We start from the raw sequence: 19318 nt of genomic DNA on the forward strand, positions 1-19318 counted from the left end.
AATGGCTAACCACTACAGTATTCTTGCCTGGGGAATCCCACGGACAGAGGAGCCTGGCGGGCTATAGTCCGTGGGGTCACAAAGAGTCAAACACGACTTAATGACTACACCAGCACCACCACTTCCACGGCCAATGTATAGCACTCTGTCTCAGAAAGTTACCATACTGAGTTTTTGAACTCTAACAGGCAAGACAGTCCTCACAAGTCTCTGAAAGACTGCTTCCCAGATTTTGATATTTGGCTAGAATAAACATTTCCATTTCTTTCTCTAATTTTTTTCCTTGACATGGTCGAGAAACATGTTATAGGGAAAAAAATCTTACTGCCATACTGGAGGGCTTGCCTGGTGGCTCGGATGGTAAAAAGAAATCTGCCTGCAATGCGGGAGACCTGGGTTCCATCCCTGGGTTGGGAAGATCCCCTGGAGAAGGGCATGGCCTCCCATTCCAACATTCTTGCCTGGAGAACCCTTGCAGATGGAGCCTGGCGAGCTACAGTCCGTGGAGTCGCAGAGTTGGCCGTGACTGAGCAACTAAGTGCAGCATAGCCCTACTGGAATACTTTTTTCTGTCTCACATCAGCTGTGTCTCAAAAATTTTGCAGTTCAATCTCTCTGTGTGAAGAAGTATTTGTAAATTTTGACAACGGAGATATCTAATTTGACGGATACAATTGTACAGTTTGTTTGGATGTAATAATTACATCCAATTCCAGGTGTGTTTTTGCTTCATGTGTTTTTTGGTTTGTTTTTCCGGTTTTATTTTTGGCCATGGTGGGGGATTTGGGATCTTAGTTCCCCGGCCAGGGATTGAACCCATGCCCCCCTGCAGGGGAAGCATGGATTCTTAACCACTGGACCACCAGGAAAGTCCCATGGTGTTCTTAATTTAGTAAGAATGTTAGTTCATCTATGCAGTGCCTATTGAACTTTATACAAATATTACCATTGTAAAAAGAAAAAAAGAAACAAAACACCTTTAGTGTTCAACTGTTTAACTAAATTTAGCTGAGTAGCATTCACAATAATGTTAGTTTGGCACCTTGGAGAGACTGAACTTTCCAAAAGCTTAATTTTGATTGCATGAATTGGAAGCCAGAAATGGAAGCAACTAATGACTTTGGTACAATATGGCATCCACAAAGAAAGAATTTCTCAGCCAGGAGAGCCAGCACTTTAACAGTGAAAGGAGCACAAGAAAACTTGGAATTAGACAAATGAGTGAAACAAATGTAAGAAAAAACATTTTCTCTAAATGAAGAGTCGTGATTTATCGACTGTTACATCAGTTCATTTCTGCAACTTCACATATTCATTCATCCTGAGGCAGTCTTAAAATAATTGCTGACTTATAAAGTTCATGTGATACTTCTGAATGATTGACTTGCGGTGAAAGATGCCTCTTTGGCCCCCATGGTGAAAGGTAAACATCGACAAACGTTTTGTAGAAGTTTCAGTTGCATAATCCTGAGCAATGAAAATATGGAACTTTTATTATTTTTTTAATAGTTAATTTAGTTATATTTACTATAAATATAAATATAGTAATAATATAAATAGTATAAATATTTAGTTAAAATTAGTTATTTTAAATATTTAGCTAATTAATTTGGCTGTGCCTGGTGTTAGTTGCAGCAGGTGGAATCTTGTTTTGTTGTTTTGTTTTAGTGGTGGTATGTGGAATCTATTTAATAGTTCCCCGATCAGGGATTGAACCCTGGCCCCCTGTACTAGAAGTTCAGAGTCTTAGCCACTGGACCATAGGGAAATCCCTAGAACTTAATTTTAAGTTAAATGTGGACTTAAAAAGGGCTTTATTGAGACTTCCCTAGTGGTCCAGTGGTTAAGAATCTGCCTTGGATTCTTGGAGTCCGCAGAGGATTCAGGTTTGATCCCTGGCTGGGGAACTTAGATGCTATGTGCCGCAACTCAGCCTGAGTGCCATAACTATAGAGGCCTTGCAGCAAAAGGTGCCACAACTAAGACATGATACAAATAAAAATAAATATCAAAAAGTTTATTGCTCCTGAAAAGATTTATTGCACAATAAAGGAAAAATACCGGGAAACAAAACAGAAATTAAAAACTGTGAATTTATACCATACTTCTTCTTTTGTCGCTCAGTCCTGTCTGACACTTTGCGACCCCGTGGACTGAAGCACGCTAGGCCGTCCTGTCCTTCACCATCTCCCAGAGTTTGCCTAGGTTATTCCGTGCAAGAAGGGACAAAACCCTGTGAACAACGAAAGTGTTCGACCTCTATACAGTCTGCAGCGGGAACACTCAGCCTCAATCTGCCACATGTGACTCACCCACACCAACTGTCATTTCCTGGAGTCTTCATGCACAGAAGACCTTGCTTCAAAATAAATGAACATGGAAGTTGCATCTGGTAGGCCACAGAACAGGCACACTCGGGTGGTTGGTAGGCAGGGGCAGCAGGGCCTCACTGTGAATATTTAGTACTGGTGTTGGAGAAGACTCTTGAGAGTCCCTTGGACTGCAAGGAGATCCAACCAGTTTATCCTAAAGGAGATCAGTCCTAAGTGCTCATTGGAAGGACTGATGTTGAAGCTGAAACTCTTTTACTTTGGCCACCTGATGCGAAGAACTGACTCATCAGAAAAGACCCTGATGCTGGGAAAGATTCAAGGCAGGAGGAGAAGGGGACGACAGAGGGTGAGATGGTTGGATGGCATCACCGACTCGATGGACATGAATTTGGGTAAACTCCAGGAGTTGGTGATGGACAGGGAGGCCTGGCGTGCTGCAGTCCATGGGGTTGCAAAGAGTCAGGCACGACCGAGTGACTGAACTGAGCTGAATATTATAATTAAGAACGTCTCCCTCACAGACCTGATCACCGTTAGAAACTGTTACATTGTTTATCATACCTTACAGTCTATGACTATATAGATATATATCACATGTGTGCTGTCGCTTCAGTCGCGTCCGATTTATGACCCTGCAGACCATAGCCCGCCAGGCTCCTCTTGGCCATGGGATTCTCCAGGCAAGAATACTGGAGTGGGTTGCCGTGCCCTCTTCCAGGGGATCTTCCCCACCCCATAATCGAACCCGCGTCTCCTGAGTTGCAGGTGGATCGTACTTATAATAAATATTTTGTTATGAGCAAGCATATGTCACACTAGCTGAAAACCTACTTGGCATCTTGGCATCTGCTGTTCCTCCTCCATGAATCAATCTGTAGTTTATCCGATCCATGAGACGCTAAATCTAGCTCAAACTGGCTTAAGGCAAAAGGGTATTTGTTGGCTTCCATGGTGTTCTGGACTGGATGTTTGCGTTCTTCCGAAATTCACTGTGCCCTAACCCACAATGTGACTGAAATCGGAAACAGAGCCTGTGAGGAGGTGATAAAAGTTAAATGAGGTCCTAAGGGTGGGGTCCTTAAAAGAAGAGGAATAGATACCAGAGCATTCTTTCTCTTTGCGTGATGAGGACAGAGTGAACAGGCGGCTATCTGCAAGCCAGGAAGAGAACGCTTGACTTTGGACTTCACAGCTTCCAGAAAATAAACTTCTGTTGTTTAAGCTGCTCAGTCTGTGGTATTTTGTTATGGCAGCCAGACCAATCACATAACAAGGAAATTCATGTGGACTTCAGGTTCAGCTTGATCAAGGTGCCCAAACGTCACCAAACATCACTTTTTTTCTCCTTGTCTCAGCTCTGCTGTTCTGTGCGTTGGCTTTGCTCTATGATAAGGCTGTCTTCTTGTAGTGATAAAGTATTAATGGCTGCAACAGCTGCTGCCTATATCCTCCCAAGAATCCAGTTCCAGTGGGGAAGGGAGTCTCACAGGTTCTCTCTCACACTGATCAGGTCATGTGAATGTCCCTTGGCCCATCCCTGTGATTGGGCAGTCCTATTTTCCATTCCCCTTCCCAAATGCAAACCCAATCAAATCAGATCCTTGCCAGAAATATTTTGTGATTTCCCAGTGCCCAGGAATAAAAACAGCCCTTCATGTGACCTCCAAAGTCCTCCGTGGTCCAGCTCAGCTGCCCTCTCCAGCCTCCTTTCAACACACTCTTCCCCTCATTTTTGAGCCTTATCGCTCTGGCTTTCTTCAGCTTTTGGAATACAATGCCTCACCACTGCCTCCAGGGTTTTCACGTGCTGTTCTTTCTACTGGGAGTCCTGCCCCTCCTCCCACTTTGTTGATTCCAACTCATTCCTCAGGTGTCAGCTGAAATGTCTTCACAAGGGGTCTCTATGCAATTAACAAGTTTTTTTTTAAATTGGAGGATAGTTGATTTACAAAGTTGTGTTCGTTTCAGGTGTACAGCAAAGTGAATCAGTTATCCATATACGTATATCCACTCTTCCCGATTCTTTTCCCATATAGGTCATTCCAGAGTATTGAGTTGACTTCCCTGGGCTACACGGTAGGTCGCTAGTCTCTATTTTATAGATAGCAGTGTGTATATGTCAGTCTGTCTCCCAGTTTATCCCTCCACCCTGGCTTTGCCCTTGGTAACCGTAAGTTTGCCTTCTACGTCTGTGACTCTATTTCTATTTTGTTGTAAATAAGTTCATTTGTACCATTTTTCTTTTTTTTTTTTAGATTCCACATATAAGTGATCCCAGGCATATATATCTGGGGAAAACCATAATTTGAAAAGATACATGCACTCCAATGTTCTTTAGAGCACTCTTTACAATAGGCAAGACAAGGAAGCAGTCTAAATGTCCCTGGACAGAGGAGTGGGTAAAGATGTGTTGCGTATATACAAAGGAATATTACTCAGCCATTAAAAAGAATGAGAGAACGCAGATGAAATAATTTGCAGCCACACGGATGAACCTAGAGATTGTCATACTGAGGGAAGTAAGTCAGGCAGAGAAAGGCAAATAAATGAATATGCAATTTAATCAGCAGAGAATCATGCCTCTGTTTCCCTCACCTCGCCCCCACTTCAGGGTAAAGAAGAGGGGAAGAGGCAGGGAGAGGGAAGAACTCGAAGAGTAGCTCTCATCCTGAAAGTCGAAAGTCACAAACGCAAGGTGACTTCTGGTCCCTGAAAGCTTCTCCTGCTAGGAGCTGTGCTGAGGGGTGCTCACAGAAAATGTGTTTTTCCTACACCACAGAGTCTATTCTCAACCAAAGAGGCAGTTATCTGTCTCTATGTTAGAGGAGTCACTTGGACCATCGCTCTAACCGCTGATCAAGAGATTGTGGACTGGTCTCCCAGTGGCATCTTCCGAAGGAAATGTGCTAGAACCACGCCTCTGCCTTTGTTATCTTTTACAATCTTTAATGCGTACACAGTTATAGGTGGAAGCCTGTGTGAGTGACTCAGCAGCAGCACAGCTGTACCTTCCTCTACGGCAAGGGGAGTCACTGTACTCGATTCGATATTTATTATTTCCAGGCTTTAAAAAGTTATTTCACAGGACTTCCCTAGTGGTCCGATGGCTAAGACTCTGTGTTCCCCGTGCAGTGGGTCTAGGTCTGTTCTCTGATCAGGGAACTAGATCCCACATATGGCAACTGAGATCTGGTGTGGCCAAAGAAATAAATAAAAATTAATATTAAAAAATTCTTTCATTACATATGATTGTATATTTAATTAAACAATGTATTGCTTAGATTTGTTTTTGAGATTAGGAGTATGGAGCTATGATCTTATGGGGTATTCATTTCTGCTCTGTGTTATGGTGTTTTGTTTTGTTTGGATATGTTTTCTCTCACAACATTTTCTATTTTTTACTTTGGCTGTGCTGTGCAGCTTGAGGGGGTCTTAGTTCCCCGACAAGGAATCGAACCTGCACTCGTTGGCAGTGAAATCGCAGAGTCCTAACCACTGAACCAGCAGGGAATTCCCTTGGGTATCTAAAATCTCAATCTCTTGGCAGAACATTATTCATACCGGCTCTCCCAGAAGCTTGCTTATTAAGAAAACTGCTTTAAAGTGTGAATTTCATTTCTGCAAATAAATATTTAATTTCTTAATTCTCAAATGGAAAGAAAAGCAACAGATGGCACGTACATGTTATATGCTGAGATGCTCCCTCAGAGTTTAGAGAGAGTCCGGAGCAGTGTAACATGGACCAGGCCAGTTCCCACACTGATATGGCGCTGACCTCTCCTCCCCAGTCTCCCCAGCTCACAGAGCAAGGCCGTGTTGAGTCCGACCCAAGGCCACAGGTGGGAGGCCTCACACCAAGGTCTCAGAAGCAGAGCCCAGAACCAAGGTCACCTCCAAAACTGACTGAGACCCTTTGTAACCTTGCCAAAAGCCCCCTGGATAATCACTAAGAAGCCCCCTTTCTCTTAATTAAGCAAAGATGCCCACTCCAGTAAACGCCCTATAGTGCCCCAACCAATCACCTAATGCCACCCTTCCAGCAGGAATTTTCTTTGTCTTTAGGCTATAAAAATTGGCTATTAAGTCACAAAAACTGTCTATGCTCCCTCGTCTGTCAGAAGGTCAGCCCGCTGTGCTCACAGTGCCCGCTTTATCCCTGCTCTTTGCTCTTAATGAACTCACTCCCTTCTGAAATGCTCTGTGTCTGGAAATTCTTTTCCAGCCTGCACTCAGACTGCTCCAACAGGCCAGAGCCAGCTGGCATATGCGTCTCCTGCTCTCGGAGGATCTTGGGATCCACCTTGGATTTGGGATCCGGGGAATGAGTCAGCCCACGCTCACTGCCATGCTCCTCTCACATTTGTGAGCGGGGGTGCCCCACTTCTCAGCTCATTTCCAGTCCGAAGAGGCCTTTATCTCTTGATCCGGTCTTCACGGGAGCCTTGGTAGAAATGTCAAGTGTGTTGCGTGCTCACAGGATTCCATTATTGTTTTCCTCTTAAAATTTAAAAAAAAAAAGTAAAAGATACATAATACAACATTCACTATTCAAACTATTTTGCAAAATGCAGGGAGTTATCTGGTGGTGCAGTGGTTAAGACTCTGCTCTTCCTATGCAAGGGGTGTGGGTTCAATCCCCGGTCAGGGAACTAAGATCCCACATGCCACGCAGCACAACCAAAAAAAAAAATACAGCCAAGAGGACATTCATTAAGGACATTCATATTCTCCTGTGACCATCACCACCTTCCATCTCCAGAACTTCTTCCTCTTCCCACGCTGAAACACGGAACCCGATAGACACCACCTCCCTGTTCCCCCTCACCGCCAGCCCCTGGTGACCACCAGTCGACTCTCTGTCCCTGTGGATTTGACTCCTCCAGGGACTTGTGCGTGGAATCACAAAGTGTGGGTCCTTTCATAACTGGTTTGTCTCACTCTGTTTAATGTCTTCAAGGTTCCTTCATGTTGTAGCTGGTATCAGAATGTCACTCCTTTATTTAAAAAAAAAATCGCTTATTTGGTTGTGTTGAGTCTTAGTCACAGCACACTGGATCCTGGTTGCATCATGTGGGATTTTTGGTCGTGGCACGTGGACTCTGGTTGCGGCGGGTGGGCTCAGTAGTTGCAGTTTGGGCTTAGCTGCTCCACGACACATGGGATCTTACTTTCCTTACCAGGGATTGAACCTGTGTCCCCTGCATGGAAGGCTGATTCTTTGCCACTGGACCTCCAAGTCAGTCCCAGAATGCCACTCCTTTATAAGGCTGAATCCTAGTCCACTGTATGGATAGACCACGACTTGTTTATTCATCCACCGAGGGACACTTGGGTTGCTAACATTTCTTCACCGTCATGAATAATGTTGCTATGTACATGGGTGTATTGATTTGAAGCTGCTTTCAAATCTTTTGTGTACATTCCCAGAAGTCTTCTGAGATTAAAAAAATATATACTTATTATTTTGGCCGCGCTGGGTCTGCATTGCTGCACTCGGGCTTTCTCTAGTTGGAGAGTGGGAGCTATTTTGCGTGGCGCTGTGCGGGCTTCTCACTGCGGTGGATTCCCTGGCTGTTGCGGAGCGCGGGCTCTAGAGCGCAGGCTCCGGAGTTGTGGCTCATGGGCTTGGCTGCTCCGAGGCGTGTGCTGTCTTCCCGGGCTAGGGATTGAACTCCTGTTCCTTGCCCTGGCAGGTGGATCCCCAACCACTGGACCAGCAGGGAAGTCCTTCTTTAGACTTTAAAATCGCTTTGTTAAACCAGGAAAAAAACCTGGTGTTTACTGTGTGATTTGGGCTTCCCTGGTGGCTCAGAGGGTAAAGTGTCTGCTTGCAATGCGGGAGACCGGGGTTCAATCCCTGGGTCAAGAAGATTCCCCTGGAGAAGGAAATGGCAAAACACTCCAGTATTCTTGCCTGGAGAATCCCACGGACGGAGGAGCCTCGCAGGCTACAGTCCATGCGGTTGCAAAGAGTCGGACACAACTGAGCGACTTCAGCTTCTGTTTCTTTCTTTGGGATGTTAATGCCATTTTTTAAATGGTCTTTGCTCGTCTTGAGCGCATGGTATTGAACGGTTCTCCACATTCCTGAGAAGGACAGCGGTCATCAGCCTTTTTGTGGTTCTGGATGTCTTGGAGAATCTGATGAAAACCATCAACCGTGTTCCCAGAGAAATGCGTCCATATGCATGCTCACACGTGCACACACACACACACACACAGAACACTGACTGTGCATCTAACTTACAGGGGCCCAGATCCCCTGCTGCCCACTGACGGTGACCCCTCGTGTAGACGCTGGTCATGAAAAGTGGGATCTGAGCTCAGCGGCTGTGCTCTCCGGTGGCTCACTGAGTAACGTGGCCCCTAACTTTGGGTGCTCTTCATGTGCAGCTCTCCTAATTCCAGTTACCACTTCCTGCCCTGTCGTCATAGCCACCGATGACCGAGAGAAAGGGACATCATCTCAGTTCATTTCTTGTTTATTACGAAAGTGACTTTTCACAAATGTTTCATTACATGCATATGTATGAGCATGATGGCAAAAACAAAATGTTGAGTATCTGAGGCAGCTAAAAGAAAAAGGCGGTTACACTGCTACCTGTCACTCTTTCGGGCAGCTCCTGGGACGGTACAGCTGGCGCCTCCACGGAGGCCCACGCCAAAGGCCGCAGGCACTGGGGTTGGCTCCCCGTCTGCCCACCATCCCCCTGCAGCACGCCACCCCCGCCAGCGGTGCTCAGCCATCCTGTTTCTACAGGAACACGGCTGGGGATGCCCAGACTTGTTAAGGTTTTGACCTCAGTGGAGTAAGAAGTTTCCCTGCAGATCTTCGTGGCCTCCGGACTGAAAAACAATACTTGGCATCAGCCAGCTTTCTCTTTTTATCCTCCTTTTCCTCCATGCTCTCGGGACACCCAGAGCCTGGCAGAGGGGCAGGTCGGGAGGGGCGCTGGGCATCTTCCAGGGCTGCGTGCCAGTCTCGGATGAAGGCACCCAGAGCCCCTCAGTCTGAGCCCCTCTGTCCCCCTAGAGGGAGAGGGCAGAGGCCCCTCTCTGTCCGAAGGCACTTTCAGCCCTTGTTCCTGAGCAGAGCGTGGGGAGAAAGCGTGAGGCCATACATGACCATGTCGCCTGGGTGCTACTGGTGTCCCCTGTGTGGAGCCAGGCCGGCCGGCCTGGCAACTGCAGCTCCAGGTGTCCCTGTGGCTGGAGCACGGCGAGTGCTCAGGAATGCCTCCTGGAAGGGCGGGTGGTATGCGGGGCGGGGGCGGCTATGGGCGGGAGGAGCTCTCGCCCTGGCTCTCCTTGGGTGACAGGCAGTGTCTCAAAGATCGAGTCCTCCTGCTCTGGCCTGAAGGACGTCGGTTTGGGGCTGTAGCTGCCCCAACGTGTATCTCTGGCGAGGAAGAGGGGCCTTGGTCCCGGACGCAGTTGACCAGTCCGACTGAGCTCCTGAGCAGGGAGGGGAGGAGGCAGGCATGGCAGCGGCCCCCTGGGTGCTAAGCAGGGAGCCTCCCTCCCTGGGCACCGACTGTGCTGGTGCCTGGCCAGGCAGTGGGCGAGGCACTGGGGTGGAGATGGGGGTCCTGGGCGTGTTGGCCCAGGTGCTTCTCTCTCTGTGGGTGGAGAGGGCGGCTGCTCAGTGAGGCCTGGCTGGCTGCAGTGTCTCCGTCATGGTGTCTTTCTCAAAACTGTACGCTTGATTCTCCCTGCTCTGCCCCTCTACCCCCGCCTGGGGTCCTGGGAGGCGAGGACAGAGGGCTGGCTTTCTCCCGATGGAGGTGCTGGGCTCTGCCACCCAGGCCTCCGTCTCCTTCTCTGTGACCAGAGGGCCTTCCAGGGGGCGCCTGCTGGCTCCTGGGCTTCAGGGTCTCGATGTCTCTAGGAGCCTGGCACACAGGAGGTGCTCAGCACACGTTTGCTGAATGACCTGACTGAGTTTAGTCTCTTGTTTTCAGCAGGGGTGGTGGTGGAGGTGCTCGAAGGATTATTCAGGCCCCTGCTTAGGTGCCTGCTCCAGCAGGTGGGGGGCCTCCTCTCGGGGAAAATGGGTGACTCTGCCAGTGTCTCTGGGAGAATGAGGGTGGGAAGGGTGGGTTTCTGAGTGGTGTGGGGAAGAGGGTCTCTGCTGGCCATCCCTGCCTGCAAGCTCCTTGGCCTGGGGTTTCAATTCTACTGTGTCTGCGTGCCCCAAACCCACAGTGGCAGCAGGGAAAGCTGCCCGAGGTCACTGCCTTGGTCCCCACGATCTCCTCCAGGCAAGGAGGAGCTGGGAGCAGGCCCGCACCCCCGGCAGGTGCGACTTGCTGTCTGAGGCTAAAGGAGAGTCCCGGTGGGAGGAGGAGGGCAGCACCAGCAAGAGGCAGCTGGAGGCTCTGAAGAGGCTACCAGAGAGTTGGGGGAAAATGGGCCCAACTCCGGGGAAGCAGAGGGGCGACCTCACTCCCTGGCGGAGGGCTTGGCTAGACCTGAGCAGTTTCCTTCTCCTCCCTCGCTGCATTTTCACGGAAGCAGCAAGCCAGAAGGTGCCCAGCCCGCCTGCCGGAGGGCACTCGAGTTCTCCACCGCGTCTCTGCAGACCTACTCTCGTGGCCCCAGCTCCACTGGGTCAGAACCAAGCTCACTGGAACCACCACAGGCCTTGGCACCTGCTTTCAGTCCCAGTCAGCCAGGCAGGCTTCCGCTTCCAGAAATATGTCGCTCGGCTCCTCTCCATAGAGTTTAACGATGGCCAGCCACTGAGGGTCCAGGCGAGGGGGGCAGGGCAGGCCCTGGCTGGGATGGGGCTCTGTGGCTGCTCAAGGCCAAGTTCCCGTCCTGGAGCAGGCTGTGCTCCTCTGGCTCAGCCCATGCAGCCCCTGTCCAGGCCTCCTTCCCTCCTTCAGAACCCAGCGCAGAACCTGCCTACCTGGGCCAGACCTTTTCTGCCTTCCTTTCCTCTCCATCTCCACCTGGAGCCAGGCGGGACGGCCATCTTGGATCAGCCAATGTACCACCTGTGTCCACACCATGGGAACGTGGAGAAACAAACTGTGTGGTCCAGAGAGACTCCCCCGGGACCACCAGGCCCCAAGGAGTGGCAACAGCTCTACGTTTAACAGGGGGGACCCCCAGGTTCCTCAGCCTGGGACTGCGGGCTGATGTGGAGATTCGGGACAGATCCCCCGCCCCCTGCCCGGGGACTTCCAAGTCCCCTGATGATGGTGTGGGAGGCGGTTTTACTGGGGAGGGAGGGCTGGATGGTGACTGTGGGTGCTGGTCAGTTTGGACTGCTGGCCCTGTGGCACTTGAGATGGTCAGGCAGGGTCCCTGTCTTGCCCTGCCTGGGGGACAGGAGGCAGGGTCTGACTACAGTGGTGTGGTGAGCCGTGGATGGAAGTGGGGGGCTCCCGTCGACAGGGTGGGTAGGTTAGTGGGCATGCGGGTGGCAACTGCCAAAAACCACCCACAGGAGCAGCAGAAAGAGCTCCAGAGAGAGGAGAGCTCTTTCTGGGTCTTCTTTGGGTCAAAAATAATCCAGAGAGGATTAAAAAAAATGCAAAAATAACCCTTCCCAGTGCCCTCCCTTAGGTGGCTGTTCTGGGTGGTTCATTTTGGAGGATGCTCGTCTAATTCTGGGGGAGGACGATGGCCTGACATGGAGGACAGGGCTCTCTCTGCAAACTAGGGCTGGCCTTCATGGACCGTGCCTGGGGTGGGCGCGGCCCGGCCTGGACGGGGCTCCCCCCTGACACTGCCCTACTGACCAGATGGGGCCCCCCAGCCCGCTTGAGCTGGAGTTTGGCTGAGGAGGCGCTGATGGCAGCCCTGGTGAGGCTGGGAACCTGCCACCGAGGATGCAGGTAACGGCAGTGATTCCTGAGTGCCCAGCCCTGGGTGGATCGTAAACCCAGCCTAGCCTCCTGAGGCCTCACGCACCCGCCCCCAGGCTTCACACCCTCGGCGCCTCATCTGGGCGCCTTAGCTGGGCTCGGCCCTGGCAGTGTGCGTGGGCCTGGGCGAGGAGGGAACCATCTGGAGGCCACGGGGGCGGGTGATGGGAGCTCACGCTGGGTCTCTCTCGTGCTCCCGGGATGCAGACCGTCTGGTAACCTAACGCTCTGGGGCCCTGGGCCTGCGGGTCCTGCGGGTCCTGCGGCCGGCGGCCACCACGAGGCAGCAGGCCAGGCCTCGGCCTGTCAGCAGTCCGTGCGAGCCCCATCCCGGGCGCTGGCTGAGCAGGCTGCAGTCAGCCCGCTCACACTCCAGACCATCCTTGTTTCAAAGAGAGATGGGGAGAGGTAGGCCGCTGGGCGGAGCAGGAAGACCAGGCCCCTGATGGCCGGCGGCCTCCGCCTGGGGGCCGCGCCCACCCCTCCCGGTGCCCGTGTGCCTGCCTGGAGGCGCTCAGCATGGCCCGCGCGCACGGGGTGGGGGGAAGCCTTGCCTCCCGGTGGCCAGCGGGCTCAGCATGGACTCTGCGGTCACGGCCTCAGGTCAGACGCAGGCCCCTTCCAAAGTTTACCACCGGGCCCTTGGGCCCCCCAGGAAGGGTCTGAGGGCAACACACTTTCCATCCAAGGGCAGCACCCCGGGCCCCCAGTCTGTACTCCAAAGTGTGTCCGGGGCCAGCCGGCTGCCTCCTCAGTCCCACAGGCTCCCGGCCTCTGTAAACGGAGGGGGCGAGTGCCCGGAGAGGCCGTTTCCTCGGTCGGGGATGTCGGCGACAGCTGGGCTCATGCTCGCTCACGGGAGAAGGGGTGGCGATGCGTACTTAGCGTTACTGAAGAGCAGTTCCCCCGCGCCCGCAGATAGAAGTATATATATCTTTGTATTTATATTTACACGGACATAGTCCTCAGTTAGATGCTCTGTCCTGGGGAAGCACACATCTCACTCTCCCCTCCCAGCTCCCCTCTTCAGTCCCATCAGGGAATCCTGAGGCTCCGACAACACCCTCGCCCAGGGCCTGGGCCCTGTGACCCAGAGGCACCTGCGGGTGTGACGCTCCGCAGACATGGAGCCTGGCTCATCGGAGTCCCCAGCCAAGCCTTCACGCACCCCTCCTTCCGCGGCCTGGCCTCCCGTCCTGGATTCTGCCTCTGAGCGCCTCCCTGAGACACGGCAGCCACGGCCCCTATCTCCCCCAGAGCACCAGGCAGAGGGCACGCATGCTCTCCAGGGGCCCGCTCTGCCTGGGACCTGCCCAGCTGGTGGCCGAAGTCCCGGCCCGACAGGCATCCGCTGGGGCCGGCCTGGGAGCAGCAGGCGCCCTCAGTGTTCTGGAAGGGAACAGGCAGGGTGAGGGAGGGAGACAGAAAGGCTGCCTTGAGCAACGTTCTCCCACCGGAGCGGGGTTGGAAGAGGGCAGCTGGGCTGGGCTTTCTGCCTGGACTTGGTCTCGCCATCCACCGGCTGGTCAGCAATTCCCAAAGGGCAGGCGCCTCGGCGGTTCCCAAGCCAGTGTGGGGGGGCCTGCGGATCCACCTTTGGCTTCGACTGTGGAGGGGCTCTCCCCTCTCCGGGCAGCCGGCACCCAAGCAGGGCCGCCGTCCCTGCGTTACTTGTAGGGCCGCAGGAACCGGGACACCTTGGAGCGCAGCAGTTTGATGAAGGAGCGAGGAAACATCTCCTTGGACTCCTGGGCCGTGTACTTGAAGTAGTTCTGGGGGTGTGCCAGCACGTCAAAGAGGGCCTTGATCAGCTTCTTGTCCTGCAAAACATGGCGAGGCCCAGCGTGAGGGACCTGTGGCCAGGCTGGGGTGGGCGTAGCTCTGGCCGCTTGCCTCTACAACCCCCCGGGGCCCTGAAGGGGTCTGGGGGTGTCTGCAGGGATGCAGCTGGGCTGGCTGGTGGGTTTCAGGACCCTACAGGCTCTGCCATACACAGCATTGCAGTGTTAATAGCCTGATTGGTTTTTTAATAGTCTCCCGGTTTTAGCTCTTGGAGTTCCACTGACGTTTTACCTTAAAAGGGTATGCTACAAAAACAGAACAAGACAACCCACCATGCGGAAAACGAGAGCATGTGGAGTGGAGAGTGAGGCTTTGGAGCTGAACCAACCCCCACCATCTCCCCCTAGAGTCCCCCCATCGTTGCCCCCTTGAGTCCCCCCATTGTTGCACCCTACAATCCCCCAATGTCTCCTCTTACAGTCCCCCACAGTCGCCCCTACTGTTCCCCGACCGTTGCCTCCTACAGTCCCCCCTACAGTCCCCCCAGCATCACCCCCTCGAGTCCCCCCATTGTTGCCCCCTACAATCCCCCACTGTCTCCTCCTACAGTCCCCCACTGTTGCCCCCTACAGTCCCCCCAGCATTACCCCCTACAGTCCCCCCAGCATCGCCCCCTAGAGTCGCCCCATCATTGCCCCCTACAATCCCCCAATGTCCCCCCTACAGCCCCCCACCATTGCCCCCAACGTCCCCCCTACAGTCCCCCCAGCGTCTCCTCTACAGTCCCCCCAGTGTCGCCCCCTAAGTCCCCCCTACAGTCCCCCCACCGTTGTCCCCCTAAGTCGCCCCAACGTCCCCCCTACAGTCCCCACAGCATCGCCCCTAAGTCCCCCACCATCTCCCCCAGCTCCTCAACCCTGGGGATGGCCCTTCTGTTGTGCCGAGGAATGTTTCATCCATGTGGGGTGATGATTCCTGTCTCAGGGATGAGAGCCAGGAGCCTGGCTCAGGGGCGCTTGGCACAGGCCCACCTGGAGGGTCCAGGTGGCCCACACTCAGGCGCTGTCACTCACCAGGTGCGGCCCTGACCAAGCCTGGGGTGGTCATCTGTAAAGTGGGGCGATGCCAGCTTGGAGGAGAACCCTCAGGGTGGGCCTGAGGCTGGCTGTGGCCCCCCGAGGTCCCCAGGCTTGGTAGGACGTGCTCAGTGACCGGCAGCTACCGGCCCATGTGCTCGTTGTCTCCAGTGGCCGTCTTGGGGTCTGACTGGTCCCAGTATGTGGGTGTGCACGCATACTCACGCACCCACGCCCCAGGAAACACTGGTGGGGCTCCTCCCACATGCTGGGCGCAGCACCAGGGACACAGCCTGAGCGGGAAGCCCTTGCGGGGAGTTGGGGGGAACCAAGCAAAAACAGGACGAAACTGTGATAAACTGCGGGCCTGCCGGCCGAGAAGGGGACCGCGTGGGGCCTCCGAGTGCTACCTGGCTAGGGAGATCCAAGCACGTTGCCCAGAGGAGAGCTGAGCAGGATGGGAGGGCGTGCGCTGAGCAGAGGATGGGAAGAACGTTCCTGGGAGGCCGTGGCCAGGGAGTGGGGAGCAGAGGCCTGAGAGCTGGGCCGTGCAGGCCAAGGCCTGGACCTCAGGGGTGGGGACACCTTGGGTTCTGGAGCTGACGGCAGAGGGCTGGGATGAGAAGAGTTAGGCACTGTCAACCGGGCAGGTAGTGGGAGGCCAGAGGACCCTGCATTTCCTGCTCAACAGACAGGCGCCTGAGAAGGGAGATGAGGGGCTCCGTGCCCCAAGACCCCCAGGTCTCGTCCAGGTACGGCAGCAGGGGTCAAACCTCTCGGCTTAGGAACTGCCTGCTGGGTGCGGGAGCGCGCAGGCCTGTGCGGGAAGGCTCTGTGAGCCGCCCTGTTTCTCAGGCTCCAGGCGGGGCTCAGAAGGCTTGCATCAGCCAGGAGGAGGCGGCAGCTGGGGCAGGAGTCGGGTGGGGGCTGGCTGGCCCGCTCTGGTCCTCCACGCCACCCTCAGCTCCCAGGCGGGGGGCGCTGTCCGCCCAGGGGCTGGGCTGGGGCCAGACCCCCAGACCCCAAGCAGATCCCTGGGGCTGGCTCTTCACGGTGAGAACCCAGACTCTGACTCGGCCAACGCCTGCCGTGGGACAGCCACAGCCCCCTGCATGACTGGGGGGGCTCCACTTCTCCAGACGTGCTCAGGATGGGGAGGGTGGTGGAGGAGTCTCCTGATGTCAGACACCACCCTGTCGGATGCTCCCCATTTCACAGATGGGGAAAGCAAGGCCCCCCGCCCGAGCCGGCCACCTTTTCTCCTCCTGTGACAGCTCTCCTTGCCTCATGTCAGCGTGGGTCTGGGGTCTGGGCTGGGGGTGGAGGGGCCCCTGATCATCCCAGGATTACAGGATCGCCTCCCGGAGAGAAGCTCACTCACTTTCAAAATTTCCTGATGATTCTCTGAGGCGTAGAGCCGTCCGTCGCGGACGATGTCTTCGATCAGCTGCTGGTAGTCCTCTGCAGGATGGGAACCCGAGATCCGCAGAGGGGGAAGGAAGGAAGGTGAGGTCAGGGGTGGAGGGCGAGGGGCCCGCCTGCCCCCGCTCACCGTCAGCCTCTGCCCTCCCCCGGGGCTTCATGCTGTGGGCTTTGTCTTTCCCACCCACGCTGGTCTTCCCCTAGAACACTGCCTCCAACCCCCCAAACTCTGCTTGGGCAGCACCTCCTGTGGAGGCCCGCGGGTACCACCCGTACCTCTCGTGGGTCCTGTCTGGCCCCCACCCTCCCCGACGGCTGGAGCTCCCTGAGGCTGGTGGTGTGGGATAGATCTGGGTCCCCAGGGCCAGGCTGGGTGGGCAGGATGACCAGACTTACCGTCGTAGGTGACGTAGGGCACTTGGAACCCTTTGCCGCTGTTGCCTTCGTTGGATTTGAACTGGATCCAGAGCTTCCGGGAGCGGGAGGTAAAGGCGATGGGCCTCTCGTAGGTCTGGCAGGTCTCATAGGTAGTGATGGATGTGGGTGAGGCTGGGGGCGGAGACGCATCACTGTTGAGCTGCCCCAGATTCACAGCCTCACCTGTCCCTGCCCGCCTGCCTCCCCAGCAGGCAGCTAGGCAGCACTTGCAGCGACCAGCCCCCAAACACTCCAGCTCTCCGGGCCCCACGCATGTCCCCTCTGCCTCAAATGCCCTTCCCCACCCTCACCCTCAGGTCCTGCGTCCCTCTGAAACCAGTGTCCGTGCCCCCTCCTCCAGGAAGCCTTCCTGACTGCTCCACTCCCACTGTTTCCTCTCTGCTCTGGAGAACATTGTATTTCAGCCCCTTTCTACAGGCTGGTCACTGTCTTCCTGCCACCTGCTCCTCAAGGACAGGGCTCACGCCTGCACCCAGGACAAAGCTGGGGCTGGGAGGAAGGGTCAGCCCCCTGCCTGGTGAGCAGATGAGCAAGAGTGAGCCGGCTAACCCTTGGGGTGCCTGGGGCTAGCCAAAGGGTGCCCAGTCCTCCCTGCTCCCTGGGGAGCTCTCCTGGGGCTCTTGAGAGGTGGGAGAGGCTGGCTCCCTAGAACCCGGCCCTGGGGACGCACAGTGAAGGGCAGGTGCTGGGGACGGGGGAGGCAGGGAGGGCAGTGGGCGGGGATGGTCCCGGACTGGGCTCTGACTGGCTGGAGGAGCCTGGGCAGGTGCCTCGCTTGTCCTGGCCCCGACGCCTCATTCACACGCAGAGATGGGGCAGGGGGTGCTTCTGCTCATCAGTGACCCGGAGCGGGTGATGCAGGCACCCGGGAACCAGGCAGCACACAGTGGACGAGGCCTCTGCACCCCGTCCCCCCGTTCTCTTGCTCCTCCGGCCAGTCTCTGTGTGTCAGACTCATCCCAGGTCCTCGGGGGCAGGCACCGCCGTGTCCCCCTCCTCCTTCTCTAACATTCTGACCTGGGGCTGGCTCCTGGTGGGCGCTGTGGTCCTACCACAGCGGGGAGGTCCCCCGCCCCCGGCTGAGGCACATGCTGTTCCGGGGGTGGGGGGCGGTTCTACCCGGTCCCTGGGGACTCAGGACCCCTCCACCCTTCCTGCAGCTGTGGCCTCTGGGCACGCACTGCTGCTCAACCACTCCCGAGGAGCTGGGCCTGCCACCTCAAGTCTCACCCTGAGCCCCCACAGGGTGGCGAGCCGACCGGCTGCAGAGGGAGGGGGTGGGCCCTGTGTGAGCGCCCAGCCTGGTCCTTCACTGGCCCTGCAAGGCCCTGCGGGATAGGGGTGCTCCTGGGGCTCACCCTAGGCGGTGGTGTGGCAGGGTGTGGGGGACAACTGGGGTGGAGAGTGGCTGGCGGTCAGTGTCGAGACCTGGCAGGTCCTCGATCCCCACGTGGAGGGCACACTCCAGGCTCTCCCGATCCTTTCCTTGCCGTGCGGGAAAGCCCAGCCCTCGGGGTCAGATGCGAGCGCCTGGACGGGCACGTACCGCTCTTCCTCATGACCAGCACGTCGCCACACTCGTCCTCGATGGGCAGGAAGATCTCGGGGACCACGACGAGGATCCTGCGCTTGGGGGGCGGCGAGATGTGCCACACACACTCGGCGTTGGCTGGGTAGTCGCCGGGGTAGTTGGGGGACTCGATGTAGCCCGTGTAGTCGCCGAGCTCGCCGCCGCAGTGCTGGTCTGTGGGCACCGTGGCCCGCAGCCTGGTCAGGCCGGCTGGCCCTCCGCCGCCGTGGAGGCCCAGGGACGGCTGGCAGGTGCCCCGTCCCCTCTTGGGCCCTCCTCCCCCGGCCAGGCCCTGGGCTGGTCCTTCCTCGGGGACCCCGTCCTGGCTGTCCCCCTCTTTCCTGGGTGCCCTTGGGGGCCTCACCTGCAGCTCTGAGGCTGGGCCTCATCCTGGCCTCCCAGCTGGCGGGCTCTGGGCCCTGCAGCTGTCAGCTCCCTGCCAGGCCCCTGCTCCCCTCCCGGGTCTCAGCCACGGCCACCTGTGCCCAGACGTTCCCTTTCTGTCCGCTGACTTGTCTTCCATCCTCTGTGCTCAGCATCCCGAGAGCCCCCCAGGTGCCGGGTGCAGCCCTCCGCATGGAGCAGGCAGGCTGAAGGGCCAGTAGGCCCCCAGCAGGGGCAGGAGACACGCCTCCCTTCCTTTTCCATTTTAGCCAAGAGGCCAAATGTGACTTTTGAATGAACTAACTGGTTCCTAGCTTAACCTGATAGAAGGAAGTTAGGCAAAGAAAACTGTAAATACTAAATATACAGGCTTCCCTGGGGGCCCAGTGGTAAAGAATCTGCCTGCAAAGCAGGAGCCGCAGGAGACGGGGGTTTGAT

The 19318-nt window shown here is 55.4% G+C and overlaps 1 protein-coding gene across 4 annotated transcripts in view; it reads right to left on the minus strand.

Annotated features, from left to right (window-relative positions):
- Positions 1-13127: 13127 nt before the first annotated feature.
- SCUBE1 (signal peptide, CUB domain and EGF like domain containing 1) overlaps positions 13128-19318 on the minus strand; it is a 124195-nt gene continuing 118004 nt past the window's right edge. For all 4 annotated transcript variants that reach the window (XM_069581731.1, XM_069581734.1, XM_069581732.1 and 1 more), the window contains 4 exons: positions 18473-18670; positions 16885-17037; positions 16448-16527; positions 13128-14028 (listed from right to left, as the gene is read on the minus strand). In XM_069581731.1, the coding sequence (XP_069437832.1) occupies positions 13876-14028; positions 16448-16527; positions 16885-17037; positions 18473-18670 (584 nt within the window). In that variant the 3' untranslated portion in view covers positions 13128-13875. The remainder of the gene's footprint in view (positions 14029-16447; positions 16528-16884; positions 17038-18472; positions 18671-19318) is intronic.

The sequence above is a fragment of the Ovis canadensis genome, chromosome 3 (assembly GCF_042477335.2).
Source record: "Ovis canadensis isolate MfBH-ARS-UI-01 breed Bighorn chromosome 3, ARS-UI_OviCan_v2, whole genome shotgun sequence".
NCBI classification, from domain to species: Eukaryota; Metazoa; Chordata; class Mammalia; order Artiodactyla; family Bovidae; genus Ovis; species Ovis canadensis.